The sequence below is a fragment of the Thalia democratica genome, chromosome 7, assembly GCF_965202585.1.
Source record: "Thalia democratica chromosome 7, ktThaDemo2.hap1.1, whole genome shotgun sequence".
Classification (NCBI taxonomy): Eukaryota; Metazoa; Chordata; class Thaliacea; order Salpida; family Salpidae; genus Thalia; species Thalia democratica.
This window is the reverse complement of record NC_139171.1, coordinates 45,452,760-45,469,533: the sequence shown is the minus strand read 5'-3', so window position 1 is coordinate 45,469,533 and position 16,774 is coordinate 45,452,760. Positions and strand designations below refer to the sequence as shown.

General features: G+C 25.6%; 1 protein-coding gene across 3 annotated transcripts in view; it reads left to right on the top strand.

Moving 5' to 3' along the window:
• Window positions 1-16,282, top strand: part of LOC145840352 (serine/threonine-protein kinase/endoribonuclease ire-1-like) — a 45,383-nt gene extending 29,101 nt beyond the window's left edge. For 2 of the 3 annotated variants that reach the window (XM_082947588.1, XM_082947586.1), the window contains exons 14-25: window positions 684-811; window positions 1,232-1,361; window positions 1,769-1,828; window positions 6,872-6,980; window positions 7,800-7,990; window positions 8,473-8,614; window positions 8,762-8,889; window positions 9,522-9,567; window positions 10,607-10,805; window positions 12,715-12,903; window positions 13,314-13,433; window positions 15,449-16,282. In XM_082947588.1, coding sequence (XP_082803714.1) covers window positions 684-811; window positions 1,232-1,361; window positions 1,769-1,828; window positions 6,872-6,980; window positions 7,800-7,990; window positions 8,473-8,614; window positions 8,762-8,889; window positions 9,522-9,567; window positions 10,607-10,805; window positions 12,715-12,903; window positions 13,314-13,433; window positions 15,449-15,920 — 1,914 coding nt within the window. In that variant the 3' untranslated portion in view covers window positions 15,921-16,282. The remainder of the gene's footprint in view (window positions 1-683; window positions 812-1,231; window positions 1,362-1,768; window positions 1,829-6,871; window positions 6,981-7,799; window positions 7,991-8,472; window positions 8,615-8,761; window positions 8,890-9,521; window positions 9,568-10,606; window positions 10,806-12,714; window positions 12,904-13,313; window positions 13,434-15,448) is intronic. The other variant, XM_082947587.1, reaches the window with a different exon arrangement.
• Window positions 16,283-16,774: the final 492 nt, after the last annotated feature.

Genomic DNA, 16,774 nt, shown 5'->3' with positions numbered 1-16,774 from the left:
AAACACATTTAAAGTGGCTTAACAGTATCTTTTATAATGTTTTTATACTATTAAACACAGTTTCTTACCTTAAACTTAACTTTAAAATAAAAATAGACCCAAAAATGTGTACTTTTAAAAACCTGGAGAAAATTTGCCAAAAACATTTGGCAACCCTGCCTTGTCTAAATGTGAAAATATTAACAGTGGATTGTTAATTAATGACGTTTTGCTACAATTTGTTAAGTTTTTACATGTTCTTTAAAATATAAATAGATTATAAGAGGAATCACAATATGCTTTTAAGTTTTAAGCTTGGTAACAAACGTATATCCCAGTACAACTTTTAAATAAACCTCAGCACCTCTTTTATTTGAAAGTTTAAAATTGCTAAAATTTTTGCACATTGTAATGAAACAAGAAAATAAGTTCACTCTTTAATTTCTTGAGTTTTGAATAAAATGAACAAAAAAAAAAGTCAATGAGTTATTATTGTGGCAGCTAGTTTGTACATTAGAGAAAACATTGATACTTAAGCATGTTGTTTTTCTTAACAATTTATCAAGTCTTTAACCTTGATTGTCTTATTATACATATATCAGAATTATCAAAAATCAAATTTGGAAAATATAATTTTGGAAACCCAGATTTATACTTAATTAGCACATTAAGATTGATGCGTTTAAAACTTACAATGTTAAAAGCAGAAATCAGCAAACTTAAAAGTGTTGAAAAACAGTACCAAAGGTGAGGGCTGGCTTGAAATAGGACAAATTCATTACAATAGAAAAATGATTCTTGGAAAGGGAAATGGTGGCACTTGTGTTTATAAGTTTGTTACGTTTTTTATTTAATTACCTATAACATTATAAAAAGTTAGTATTACTAACATAAGTTTTAGTGTAATTTTATATTTTGTTTTTCTGTGAGTGAGTTTCTCCATTATATATTGTTAAATCGTTGGTATTATACAAGTTAAGATATTTTAAGATTTTAGAAACTATTGAAGTAATTTTATAATTATTTGATTAGTTGTTTTTTATTTTAGTTTTAAAGACTCAATTTAATTATTAAATTGTTTGGTAAATGTTTGTTTAAAACAGTTAGTAAATTGTGTAAAAAGTTGTACTACTTAGTTTACGAAAATTAACTGCTGTTATGAGTTTTATTCTTTATTTTAAATAAGTACTTATACGATAGTTGTTTGTAAAATAATCTTAGTAACATAAGAATGAAAATGACTAAACAACAGAGGTACTTTTGATACACGGCAAGTGGCAATTAAAAGATTAATTAATGAAAACTGCACTTTTGCTGAAAGGGAAGTTGAAATGCTTAGAGCTAAAGAGGAACATGAAAATGTTATAAAGTACTATTGCACTGTAAGTCTGATCGAAATTATTTTATAAAAATAAATGATATTTACTCTAAAAAAATGTTTATTCCAGGGTATTTAACATAATTATGATCAATTTTGATTGTTTTTTTTTTTAATAGTTTAAATAGATTAGTTTCTTCCTTGTTTATAACGAAGCGGGTTTATGAGTACAATCTTAATAAAGCTTAACATTTAGACTCTTTACGGTTACATAATGCCTATTGATTTATAGTTATTCCTTTGGAATTCATGTAAGAGACAATAATAACTTTTGAAAAAAAAAATTAAAATTTTTTACAACTTTTTTTCTTATACAAATTGTATGATATAAATTTAAGTATATTATGTATAAGCGTTTTACAATTGAAATATCTGAAGTTTACATTAAACACAATGATCTCAACAATATAGGAACAAGACCGAGAATTTTTTTATATTGCTCTTGAGTGTTGCGACATGACTCTAAAAACAGTGAGTTTAGTTTTAATGTTTTTATATTAACTTAATCAAGCTAGTTTAAAATTAAAATTTTATTTGAAGTTCTGTTTAATAATTCAGCTTTTTATACTTTCAATTTAAGTTATCAATGTAGAAAATAGACCACTATAGTTAATTTGTTGGTTGAACTTTTTATTAACTTAAATTCTAGAGTGTCATAAATACTGTGTTAGACTATTTTATTTATTGGTGTTTAGTATATTTAATATATTAAACTTGTTTAACTCTTTTGTATTTATTTATTAACAATGTCTCGGAAAAAGCATTTTATAAAGATACGCGTGAACTTTTCTGTATAAGTTTCTGCATTTGTTTTATTTTGTTTGACCATTAAATAACTCTTCTTTATCATAATATTTTATTAAATTGACTATAGACTTCAAAATGGATATAGATAACCATTTTTGTTGTTTTTTAAAAGCATAGACTGTATCTAAAACTTATTAAAGTAATCAAAATTTTAAGTATTAAGTCTATTTTAATTTATAATCTTAATCTAAGTACTAAAAGTTTAGGAAATAAAAAACCACCTATTGTTCTACACTTTGAGTTTTAATGAATTATTTGAGTTTACAACTTATCACGAAGATTATAGTTTTTTGAATTATGTAGACATAATAAAAAATTGTATAATCATTGATCCATTTTAGGAGTATAAGTTTTTAAATTACAAACTATGAATCGATTAAAGTAAATAAAATCAAGTAATTTTTTTTTTGATTTATAATGTCTTAATGCATTTTAGGACCGTAAGATGATTTATTTAGTTAAAGTAAACTTACAACATGAACTTTGTTAGACCTTTAACTTCAAATGTAATTTACTTTTTTGAGTTAAGTTTATTTTTAACTTATTTTCTTATGTTTATGTTTTGTACCGACACCAGACAAATTAGTACATAACTGTTTTTGATTATATGCGTTTATTCTTGAAGGTAAATTAAAATTTTTTCAGAAAAAGTACTTTTTTTAAAAGTGTTTCTAAAGTTGATAACAAAATTCTATAGTCATTTTGTGTTGGCATGGATACACGTGGAAATCACGTGTTTGTACATTGGTCCGCTATCTTTAAACACTAAAAGATTCGTAGATCTTTAAGTACAATGTACTAGGTTTAATATAATAATAACAGTGATGGTTTTATATGAACAGAGTCTTTACTCCCATATAGTAAACTTAACCAACAAGCTAGATTAATGTAATTTTTCTTTTTTCGTAATTTAAAAATACGACAAGATGTGAACAAAAAAAAATCCAGGTCATTGCAACATTCTTTACTCATCAAAAGCTTCTTAATGTGTTTGCATTCAAACCGTCGTTTAAATCTTTAATTTCTAAAACTAAATCTTGTCATATACTTTTTGTAGCTGCATCATAAATTTGCTTAAAGCAGAGGTCGGCAGCCTTTTAGAAGTTACGGACTAGATTAATAAAAAAATATTTTTGCTCCTTACCGATCGACCGATGTTTTAATTGTTACTTATGTTACACGGACTTAGCGATTAACTGATTTAACGCGTTATAACAGTATCGGTGACGGTTACTTAAATGTTTAAAACTGATTTAGCTAAATAACTCAGACTATCATTTAAGCTTAGCCTAATTAAGTAGTAAGATTGTTAGAATGCTTAAACTAATAGTATAAAGAAATCGAGTCTCTGGACAAAAAGGTGTATTATAATGAATAGAAATACGACTAAACAAAATATTGCAAACTGTAAAAACAAACTTCTTTAATTCAAAAGTTCATATAAAAAACAGTCGCCATCGTACAAGTGTACGATGGGAACACAACACTTTGCGATAAATAGAAGCGTTATCATTTAAGAAACTGAAAACTCACTCAAAAAACAAGCGCGTTTACTGACTCAAAGGTAAATAAATTTGAGAGAATAGAAAGAAAGCCACTTTCAACTGCAAAACTATTCAAGTGTTACAGCCCGCTGACGTAACTTTTAAAAGTCATATCAAATAAGCTTAAAAAACTTCTCCAAAGCAAAGTTTTAGTGAAATTACCACCAATTCAACTCTACTGATTACTCTCAGTTTAGTTAATAAATAATTTACATGTATCTATTATGAAAAGTTTTATTTATCTTGTTTTGTACAACTTCTTTGATGCTAAAAATACATTGCGGGTCAGGGACTCCAAATGCTGTTTTTGCTGACCCCTAGATCAAAGTGTGCATATAAAATTAACACTTTAGTGAAAAGGTAATTTAATGTGGAATGAACTTTCTTTAACAATGTATTTTTAAAAAGTAAAAAAGTGTTATGCTATTAATTTTTACCAACAATCTAAAAGTATAAGTAGTTTAAGAAAACTATAAAATTTGTTTTATAATATTTTGTATATTTACATGGAATTTTTTCAAGGGTTCAATATCTTAAAAGTTTTCAAAGTCAACTAAGAGTTTTCATATTAAAATAACCATTTACGTTTTTTTTGTTTTATATATTTGTAGCAAGTGCTTAAAAAATAAACAAGTTTTGTTTGTTTTAAATGGAATTTTTTGAAATAGTTATACAGGTTTGCCACGCAATTAGGCTAGCTCAAGCTACAGTCACCTCTCGCGAATCTACGCAGTAGTTTGGTTATGCACTCTCGTTTAGTTATTGATTTTAGAATTCTCAAAAATTACAAAACATGATGTTTTGAAAAATCTTTAATATTGCAGTTTATTGTATGTATTGAGTTACGATATGTTAATTTTTTTTTAGTTTGTGCCTTCCATAAGGAACCTATTGAACTCTATTGCTTTGATCTTTATATATTAAGTGCCTTAGCCCTCTTTATACCTTTAAATCACACAAGGTACAATGTTCAGTTCCTCACAATACTATGTCATAAAATTTCGTTTCAACTCAATAAATACTTTATTTTTATCTAATTTGTTCTTTGCCAACCTAAGATTAAACTGGTCTCGCATGTTATTAGAGAAATATCCAATACAAATTTAGTCTTTGATGAACAAGAAACAAAGTAGAAAAACACCTCTCGTTTAGTTACGTTCTCTCGTTTAGTTACACACTTACTAGTTACTGTGGACACAATGTGCGTAGATTTGCGTGAGGTGACTATAGTTTAAAATTTTAGAAGAAATCATGCTAGTTCGAGTGTTTTCAAATTGTGTGAGAAATTTGGAATTAATTAAATACATTCTCAGAAGCTCCGGGTATTTAAAAAAAATCAAATTAACTTAAAAGTAATGATTTTTAATAAACACAAGCTAATGATTTTTGTTACTATGATTTTTTAAGTATTCAAAATTGATAAAAAGTTTGTGTTTAAGTTTTGGATTTTACCACTTTTTTTGCAATTTTTTTTATAAAATCAGGCTAGTTTTTAGTCAATCAGGTCGGCTTTTATTGCTTCAAAATGTAGTAACGCTGGTTATAGTTGTATAAGCAACGCGAATATTGAATTTAAAAATTATTTTTTGTATATAAACAGTTATAAAGCTACACATTTAAATACATGTTACATTTTACTTTAACGATTTTTCTATTTTGTAGTATTATTAATAAAGTTTAGAATGCACTACATGTATGGGATATGATCTTTAAAATTAGAAAGAAATAAAACATTACTTAATTTTATTATACACTTAAATTTTAATTTATAGTATTCTTTCCACATATTAAAGGGTTGCCACACACTCAGGGAATTTTGGCCTATTTTTTTAAATTTAGGGAAACTCAAGGAATTTTTGGTTTTTTCTAAAAATCTCATGGAAGTTTTAAGGTTTTTAAAAAATCTCAGGGAAAATTTTTTCTAGATCTAGAATGAGGTTTAGTTAATCCAGTTTCAATATTTTGTTCAAAGAAGTTAATTTTATTAATTTTCAAGTGCTTATTTAGAAATTTTTTAGCCTTGCGGCTAGTTCTTCAATATTTTTGGAATTAATATTTTAATTTGTTAATAAATAATAAAAATTTTAAGGTTAAAAAAAATCTCAGTGAAACTCAGGGAAGTTTAAGGTTACTCAGGGAAGTTTCTGGTCACTCAGGGAAGATTTTTTCACTCAAAGAGTGGCAACCCTGATATTATTTAAAAATTATGATTATTGCTTTGTTTCATTTTTTTAAATTTTCAGACATGACTTTTGTGTTCGCTATTCGTTTAGAAAATGAAAATTATTTTTTCTTGTATATATGTTTTTATCATCTTTATTTTAAAAGGTACTAAAATGTTGAAAAAGTAAAAGCATCTTTACTAATAATTATGTATAAAACAAGATTAATTTCAATAAATGTGCACTTTTATGAAGTATGATAAGACTTTATACGTGTATGAATACACTTTTAAAGTAATATTGCATACTTGTTTAGTTGAACTGATACCATTTTTTTAAAGCTAGGCAAAGCTGCTAGGTAATGTTTAAATATAAATTATATAAATTTAAAGGTGTGTAGAAACAAAAAAGTGCGACTCGTTTGTTTAATAAAAATAATTTAACATCAGTCGATCAGTACTCAATTGACTGATTTAATCTAGCTGTTTTTAATAAAGTATTTTTCGCAAAAATAACTTTACTTAAATAGTTTTAAGACACTTAAGGTCTACAATGCTTTAAAAAAGTTTTTATATAACAAAATTTAATGTTTAATTTAAAAGAAATGCGTAAAAAATGTTTACTTTACCTAAATAAATTACTAAAAGTTTTTTTATTACTTTATTAAGAACAACATGAATTATTTTTTTTGTAAGCTACGAGACACAAAAAAAAACTTTTTTTCTAATTACTGTGCAAGATAATTCTACAGTTCTAAATTAATTTAGTGTTCTAATTTTATTTATATCGATTTTAAAAATCTAAGTTGTTACAGCTCTTCGACTCGTAATAGTTATGATACAACTAAATTTGTTAATAAACAAAAAAACCTGTATTGTTTTTTTCACTTGCACATGATGTATATTATGTATTTAGTTTAGATAAAAATTTTATGTGTGCTGTTACCAAAAATAGTCAAAACTTTGTGTTGTCCTTAAAACTTTTTTTTTCATAAATTTCAGCTAGTAGAAGAAACAGATGATGATGGTTTAAACCGGTACAATTTAGTCGCGAAAGATATAATGAAACAAGCAATAAAAGGCCTACATCATTTGCATCAAAATAAGATTGGTTAGTTTACTTGAAGTATGTTTATATTAAACTTATGTTTAACTTAAAAAAAATATAAGTTTTTTAATAATTATAAATTATAGGGTTAAAATGTTTAAACGCACTAAGCTAAGTTTGTTTATAATTAAAAAAAAATTACCACATAGTAGAACTCTTTCTAAACTCATATTTTAATGATAGTTTGATTGAAATTTATGTATATAAGTGCCGAAGTTTAACAATTGTTCTTTTGACAAACTAAAAAATTATATTTATATACTGCATTACAATAAGTTGATTTTATTTATTAGTACTCATAATTTAAGAACACTGTTTTGACTTATTTTTTCATAAATGTTAGTTTTTTTTTTCTTACCATTTTAATTTCCACTTTGGGAATATTATTAAATTTTAATAACACAGTGTTTAAGAACCACTAAAGATTATTTTAAGTAAGTTTAAAAAAAAATTAAGTATATAAGTACATAAAGTACTTTTTTTTCAAATTTAAAAGTTGTAGTTTATCAAAAAAATTTGTATTATCATGTTCTGTTTATTGAAACTAACGTAAGTTTTTTTGTGTTAAATTAATGACAATTGTTAGGTTTTGTTTATTTATTTTTCCTTGTGTATTGTTTAAGAATAATAAAGTAGCTTTCAAATTTGTATTTAGTAATGAAACTTTAAGTTTTAAAACAATTTCATATGTTTTTTAAAGCATAAAAACGTATTTGAAATATCTAAAAGTTAAAAAAACATAATTAATTTTTCCTTTCATTTTGAGTTTCCGCACCATTATTCGTACATAATAACAGTTTCTATTTAATTATCTCTTAACAGTGCATCGTGACGTGAAGCCCTCCAACATTTTGATTGCGCGCAGAGGGGGGCAAGCTCGCGTCGTTCTGTCTGATTTCGGTTTGTGCAAGAAAGTAACCGGTCAAACTTCGTTCTCGCACTGCACTAATGGGATGGCAGGTACAGATGGATGGATTGCTCCCGAAATGATCAATACAAGTCAAAAAAGGATGGTTAGTTTGTTAAACCTTCTTGTTTAGAAAGTTAAAATTGTATAGATTAATTTACATGTTTTAGATTTTTTTCTATGATGTACTTATTTACGTACACTGCATTACTACAAGTTGTATAAAGCTTTATTTTTTTCAATGCTCAAATCTAAAAGAAAAAAGTAAAGCTGTATGTAGTCTTTACCACTTATGAACTAAATTGTTTGTATTATTGTGAAAAGTCTACTTCTAACCTTTTTTTAAAGTCATCGCTATAAAAGAAAGTATAAAGTGTGTTTCTTTCAAAGTGCTTAGTTAAGCATTTACTTTATACACTAAAGTTTTTATATTACATTTGAAAAAGTTATATTAATAGTTGATTATAACTGGTTGAAGACTTTAAAAAAAAACTTAAAAGTACCAAAATATTTCAGTTGTTAAATAATTTATGTTACACTTTTTTCTATTTTTGAAGAAAACAGTTAGAAAAATTCTTTACCCCACAGACACAAGCAGTTGATATATTTTCAATGGGTTGTGTTTTCTACTATGTTCTGTGCAAGGAACATCCATACGGCCCATCGCTTACTAGACAGCATAGAATTTCAAACGGAAAATTTGACTTGTCTAAATTAAATGGAGTTGAAAGTATTTTTACTTGTTACTTAATTTTAATCATTTAGTGATCTTGTATTGTTTTAGTTTGAATAAAGTTGATTTTTTTTTCCATTTATGTTTTTATAAAATTGAAATTATTATTTTTCATTTAAAATTAAGTTCTATTTTTTACCTTAGACTCTATTGAGGTGTCTGACTTGATAAAAAGAATGTTGAAAATGCTACCTAATTTGCGTCCAAATACTGGTGAAGTACTCTATCATCCTTACTTTTGGAATGCCAAAACTACGCTTGATTTTTTCGAGGTATGTACGGTTTTTGAAAACTGAAGAGTAAATGTTTTCTCATGACTACTTTAATTTTTTTTGGTCTAATTTATTAAACTAAAAAGTAATTGCAATCAATAAAAATAAGCTTTTTTCAAAGGTTTAATAGCTTTGAATCTAAAAAAATCCACAATGTTTTAAATGCATTAAATGTTGTACATAGTCTTATGCAAAACTAAGATACATTCTTTAATAAGTTCTCTCTGTCTATTTAGGCTTGATTTTAAATGCGTAATAATTGATAATATTGATATTTATTGTGTTTCTGTTAACTTTAAGTAAGTAGTAGTGTTTTTTTTTTCGTGTAATAACAAATCAATATGTTTGCTTTCTTTGGTTTATACTGATTAAAAGATATTGATAGTTTTTCATTTAAAATAATTTATACAATTATAAACGACTTGAAACTACCTCTTAAGTTTTATTGAAATACAGTAAATTAGAAAACTGTTTTACAACAAAGTTTGATCATGGTGATAGTATTTTTTTAAAATATTACTTCACGAGCTGGTGTTTTTTAATTTTTAAGAAGAGTTATTTTAATCATTTAAACCAATTTAATAATTTTTAATAATAATAGATTAGAGTTCTCAATTTAGATAATATTTCAGGCATTTAGTAATAGAGTTGAAAAAATAAAGACTGAAGACACGAGAGGTTAGTTGTCATTCAAAATAGTCTCTTTTTTTTGTTGACCAAATTTTAAACTTCCTATCACCGAAAAGTTAATACTGTAAACACTTAACCAGTAAGGTTTTATTACAACTGTAATGCTTTAAGTAAAAAAAGCTTTTATATAGTTTTTATCATCAGATTGTTAATTTTTAAATAAGATTTTAGTAACAAAGTTTTTTAGAATATTCAACAACATTTTGCAAGCTGTATTTAAATTTGATATTGTGTTTGTTGTTCGATTCTTAATCACTCTTCTTTTAAAACTCTTAACGAATAAATAAAGATATTGTAATAAGATAAAATTTGCAATAAATGCAAAGAATATTTATAAAACTTTAAGTATGTGAAGTTTTTTTGGTTAGGTTCTAAAAAAATTGTTATGCATTTATAAATAAAAGGTAAAAAAGATATTTTATTATTATACTTATAGTAAAGTTATTTCCTTAAGTTTTTTGACAATGATCGAATTAGTATTATCTTTACTAACTTTTATTTTTATGGTGTAGATAACTTTTTAACAAAACTTTTATAACTTTTATATCATACATTTTAGCAAAACTAAAATTTAGTGACTCTATTATTCAGTTATCGTATCTATATAACTTTTATTTGGTGCAAAGCTTTATTAGATATTTAACATAGACAACTTTATTTTAAAACAACGTAATATACAATACTTATCAAAAAAAACTATATGTAAAACGACAAAGAACTAAGCATGTCTAAAGTTTAAATACAAGTTATCTTTTAATAAATACTTAATTAAATAAAAACTACATTTTTAAGGTTTTATTTTTATTTGAGTTATTCACTCATTTTAGCCTTAAAAATTGGTAGTCTTTTTTGAATTTAAAAAGTGTTTTTACTACTTACCAAAATTGCTATAAACAATTTTTAAAGCAGTTATTTTTTAAAGATATTCGTAACTGTTTCAAACGTTTGTTCTAAGTGGTTTAGATTTGATTGAAAAAAAGATTTTATTGTTTTATTTTGTTGATTTCTAACTTTTATACGTACTTAGGCTGGAATATGTTGAAATTTATGGAACGAAAATCTCAAATTATCAAGGTGTTAGGTGGGCCGAATTGGCAATACAAAATATGTGACACAGTAAAACCAGATCTTGGAATTAAAAATTTAAATACAACAAAAGATGATAATAAGCCTTATTACAGAACTTATCAAGGGGGAAGTGTTGTACACCTGCTAAGAGCTATAAGGTTAGTTATTTACGTTTTCATCTATTCGGTAGTGGTTATACAAATCTCTGCAAAAGTGAATTAGCTAATTAGTACTGTTTTAGTACGTCACTGGTCCCTGTTACAGGGTTGCCACTTTACCTGGAAAAACCTGAAATTTGACAATTTAGGCAAAAAAAAAACTGGAACGTTTTTGTTAATTTTTATAAAATAGATAAAATTAAAGTACTTATAGTTTTTATGACTTATAAATCTGTAGTTTTAGCTAAGTTTGTTGCTATGGAAACAATAATGTTTTAACATTAACTTTTTGTTGATATTGTTAGTAACGGAAGTCATTAGGGAAGAAATAAAAACATTACTTTGTACTTGTAACAAAAATGCTACAAATTTTTTACAGAAAATATGAAGTGAACACAAAACTCTTCAAATTGTTTTAACAAAAAATATAATTAACTAAGCAATGCATATTTTTTATGTTCTGCATACTTGTTGAATTTTATTTCAGTTCTAGCACTTACTTCTGGAACTAAGTTTTTGTTTAAAAAAATATAATGTTTTAACTAATTATTGCAAATTTTAAAATAAAAAATAATCATTTAATAAAATTGCTTCTATGTATAAACCGTTTGTAGATTGAAGACTGCAAGTTTTTCGGTTGTGACTGGCTGATGAGACCTAATCAGGACGAAACCGGTCTCAGTCTACCGAAAGCTTGTGGTCTGATGATCGAATTGGTATGATCAACCTTTATGTGAAGTTTAATTATTACTTAACTTTAATTTTCCTTAATTCAAATATATATTTTTTAAACACAGTTCAAAGACCCTTCTTTTGTAACAGTGGATTTTGATAACCAAATACTTTTTAATTATGAAAAAAAAAAACTTACTAAAGTTTTGGTCCTTTAGCAACCAATAAAATGTTTAAACTTTATTTAGTTTTTAATACATAACTACATGAAATGAAAATAAACTAAGTGGTAGAAGTTGAGAGTCTTAAGGAATATTTTTAAAGAAACTAAGTGAAAAAAACTAGTAGACTAATTTGCTACAAAAATTAATGATTTTCTCAACTATACTGATTGATACAATTAAGCATTTTGATTTGTTCACTTTTTGAGGAACAAGAAACTACTTTTACTAAAGTTTTAAGTTTACTGAGATTTAACTTCGTCTTTTTGTATATTGAATGTGACACTTATTTATAAATAAACTTGTATTCACTGTTTATTTATTAAATATTTTTTTATGTTTGAAATTAATAGTGTTAGTTTTTTTTGTGTTTTATTATGTATTTTATTAAATTCTAATATTATCTTTACTATTTATCATTAGTACTTTTTACTTTAGTTAAAAGTTTATTTTTGTTTTATTGATAGTCACTTATTTATTTTTTTTGAACATTTCTTTGTTCTTGAACCATTATTATCATAGGGTATGTTTAGCTTGATGACTTGATTACATAGTGCTAGCATTTTTCCTTGTAATAAAATTAATCATAACTGTTATACTACCACGGTGCGTTACCGAATCTGTGCACTTTTTGAATCTTAATTCTTATGAAGTTTATAAATTTAAAATATTTTTCTTATGGAGTTTTGCATCAAAGCCGATACACAATGATATTTACACACCGGATCGGTATAATTGGTATTCGAAATAAATCGTTTAACTTTTCGAATACTACATAAACAAAGTTGAAAAAAAAAATCAAGCAGGATAAAGATAATACATTCTTTTTTTTTCTTTTTTTTAGGAGGCACGCATGCGCCAGTGCCCTTCCCCACGCTACGCCCCTGACTGGGACCTATTTTTTTGAAAGTACTTAAGCACTTTGATAACCTATAAAAAGCTTAAAGTTCAGAATTATGCTAGAAAGTTTTAATAAATACATGTAAATGCTTTTATTATAACATTACCTTCTACAGAAACAAACGCACACACTTTCGTGAGTTATCAGAAGAAGTTCAAATGGCTTTAGGTGGCGCGATTGAACCACCAGATCAGTATCTTTCCTACTTTACTACCAAGTTTCCATATTTGTTAATGCATACATACATTGCATTGTCAAACTTTCATGATGACTTTAGTGAATATTATCAATGCGAAAGTCATGGGTTTGTTTATATTTTTTTGTTATGCTTTTGTTCACCATAATGTTTTCTTCATATTAATCTAAACTAACTTTTTTGTTTGACTATAGTATAAAGGAAAATAGAGTGTCTTATATATACTTAAAATTTTAAGGTTTTACTTTCTAACTAAATCTTTTTGTTTAAAAGTATCAATAGTGTTCTTTTAGTAAGTTTAAACTGTCTTTAAGTTTTAGCTTACCTGTTAGACTAAAAATAAAATAAAAAATTTTTTTTTAGCTGAAGTTTAACTAGATACTTAACTAAAATGCTACAAGTTTTTTGTTTTATATCTAAATCTTTACTTACCTTAATGCTATAAGTTTTTGACAAATGTATTAGTCGGTAATTAAGTAAACATCAATGTAAGTTAATACATTTTTGTTCTTCACTAGAAAATCTCAGTTCCAAGAGGAGCATGACTTAATAAATAAAGAAATTGAAAGCAATCCTCCTAATTTACAAGCACATGTAAAAAACGTTGGAGTTCCAAACGCAAAGTATTGGAATAACACGTTTGTAGTTTTATATATTAAGTTTGTTGTATAAAATAAATTAAATTAAAATCACTAGTCATTAAACTTTTATAAAAAACTTTTTATAAGTTATACTATATCATTTGTTTTGCTGTAAGTAAATTTAATAAAAAGAAATCTGCGTTATTATCTGTACAATCGTATAAAAGTTTCAGTAAAAATATGTAATGATTTATGCATTTTATAAGGTTTGAAGCTGGGTTTCCTAAAGTGGGCCATGAGTTTATAATTTGAAACTTACACTAGATAATTGTTGATGATTAAGAGCATAAAAAAGGTCTGAGGTGTTTTTAGTGGGAACGGGTCTAAATTACACGAAAACAAAACTGCACGAGTGCACAAAATTGCACGAGGGAACAAAATTGCATGACGACGATTTTGCACCAAGGGTCAATTTTGCACGAGTTACATACTGAAAAAAAGGTCTGAGGTGTTTTTTATGGGTACGGGTCTAAATTGCACAAAAACAAAACTGCACGAGTGCACAAAATTGCATGACGACGATTTGGCACCAAGGGTCAATTTTGCACGAGTTACATTTTTGTACGAGAATAAAAAAAAACAGAAAAAAAAAAACTAAAAATTAATTAAAAAGAAAAAAGAAAAGAAAAAAAGTTACTGACCAAGGGTAAGGGTTAGGGGTAAAAGTGATAGTAAGAAAAAAATTAATAATAAATATAAAAAATATGATAGAAAATTTTAACCCGTGCAAAATTTTTTGCTCGTGCAAAAGTATCTTCGTTCAATTTTGTACACTCGTGCAATTTTGTAAGCTCGTGCAATTTAGACAGCTACCCGTTTTTAATGGTAGTTTTGGAAACTTTTACAAGATATTATGGAAAATTTTCATAGTATTTAGGGGGCACAAGGCCATAGTTTGAAATTTACACTAGATATTCTGCAGGCCATTGCTTTTTTTATTTCTTTAAAGGGCGCCTTTTGAAAACAAGTTCGGGAAACCCTGGTCAACTGTATATCATATAAAACTTGATTAAAACAATAGTTTCAGATTAAGTTTATAGATAAGTTTTGCGAGGATATACGGATGAAAAATCAACGAGTATATCATTGTACAGTGCTTATTCACTTATCCGGACACGTTGGGCAAGATTTTCTGTAAACATGTCTGGATAACCAAAATTCCGGAAAAGTACAAAAAATCTTTTTTTTTTATATAATAATAATATAACTGCTGCATATAATGCAATGCATAATAAAAGTTTAATGGTAAAAATAAATACATAGTAGTTGTGATTAATATATGATAAATTGATAAATAATAATAGCTAAATTTGAGTTTAATTAATTTATTTTTTCTAGGGTAGAAAAACATCAGACTTACTAACCCTCTGATTAATTATATACGTTTTTTGGGGGTCAAGCAAGTAAAATTCATCATTAGCAATTACACCTGGCCTAACTCTTAATTAAAAAAAAAAAAAAATTGTTTAAGAGAAAATATAAATTGTGTTTATTTTTAAAGAAAAATAATGTAAACATATCTCTCTAAATGAAAAAAAACTTTTTAAACAAAAAAAAACAGACATAAAAGAAAAACGAAAAACTTTGACTAAGTTTAAAGTCAATTTAACGGAAACATATCACTCCAAAAAAACTTGTTTTTGTTTGATGTTTACAAAAATAAGAAAGAATAGACGTTTGTTTTATAGTTTTTTTCGTTTTGCAACAGAAAACTCACGGAATTTAATAAGTTGTGAAACTTTTTGAACAATTTTTTATTATTACTATTAAACATTTTTTGAATTTCCTTCTGACCGAAACTGTCCGGATAAGTGAATAAGCACTGTACTTGTAAAATATCTATTACCCAGTTGGTTTAGAACTTTATAAGCTTAACTTGTGAATGATTTTGTTATGTCTATCACTATGGTTTAAAATTGAATATTTTTATCATTGTATTTTTAAAGTTTTGTTCTAATCAACTTTGAATTTTACATTTTAATAATTTTTCTACTAGTTCTACATTTTTATAGGCCGCAAAAGTCCACCAGTAATAGCAAGTTTAAAAAGTCCCAGTGTGATTATGATAACAATTGGAGACAGAAAGGTTCTATAACGAATTCATCAAAAATTAAATACACTGAAATCAGAAAAAACAAAGAAGAATTTCTTTCAAAACCAGCACCAAGAACCAATCTCAAAGTAGACTCAATTAGTTATGCAGAGGCACTAAAAACTTCAAGTCAAACTTCTATTCAAAAGCCACCTACAGAGCATGAAAAAAAAATTAGTAGTTGTAGGATACCTGAAGAAATTCAGACAAATACTGACTTTTTGTTAGAAAATGATTTAAGTAGTTGTGTGAAAGATTCACAGATTTTTTGTGTTGAAGATTCTAACAAAATTAAGGTGGAAGATATTGAAAATGTTGAAAATGTTGAAAATGAAGATATGAATAGGCAGTCTAAGAAAAGAAAGAAAAATAGAAGACCTAAAAAAAAGTAAGTTTGTGCTACAGCTCGATCAAACTTTTTTTTAAAGAATTTTTGCACTTGTTTTTTTATTTGAATTTAGGCATATAAGTTTTTTTTTAATTTTATCAAAATCATATTTGTATACATTTTTAGATAGTGGTATCTAATAAAGAAATATGATTTTAAAAGTTTTGCTCTTTCAATTCCATTTTGTTTTTAAAAAACTAACCATTTTAAATGTTTCAGAGGGGTAAAATATTTCACTTCATCACATACTTAAAGTAGTAGCAACTTGTTGCAATATTTCTTTGCAAAATTTTTTTGATTATTCAACAACCATTCTAAAAACTTTATTTATTATTAAGTATTGGAAAGCAATATTTCTTACATCGTATTATTACACAGTGAATTTTTTATAATACTCTTGCATATCCAGCTAGTATTGTAATGTGTACTTTTAATTAAAATGATTTTTTTTTAACGTATTTTGAAGTTTTCTATACAATAAAAGTATTTGTATTAATTTTCACTTTGAAAATTTTACTTGTTGAGTTGCATAACTTTTTATAGAATAATTTTTCAAAGTTTGCTTAATGGTAATGAAATAATTTTGAAAATTTATAAGTGATACGTAAGAATTTAATTTAAGAGACTACAGTTTTAAAATTAATAGGTAATTTATAATTTTTTTTAACTTTTACATATGGAAATTGTTAGTTTTTTTTATTACTTTAGTTAGAATTTTTTTTTCTAGCTACCTTATTTAAACATGCTGTTTCTAATAAACAAAGATTTTGATAAAGGTTTTCTGCATCAAAGTTTCTATTTTTATTTCCTATATAATTTTTTATTGACATATTTTATGTTAAAACTGATTGTCAAAAT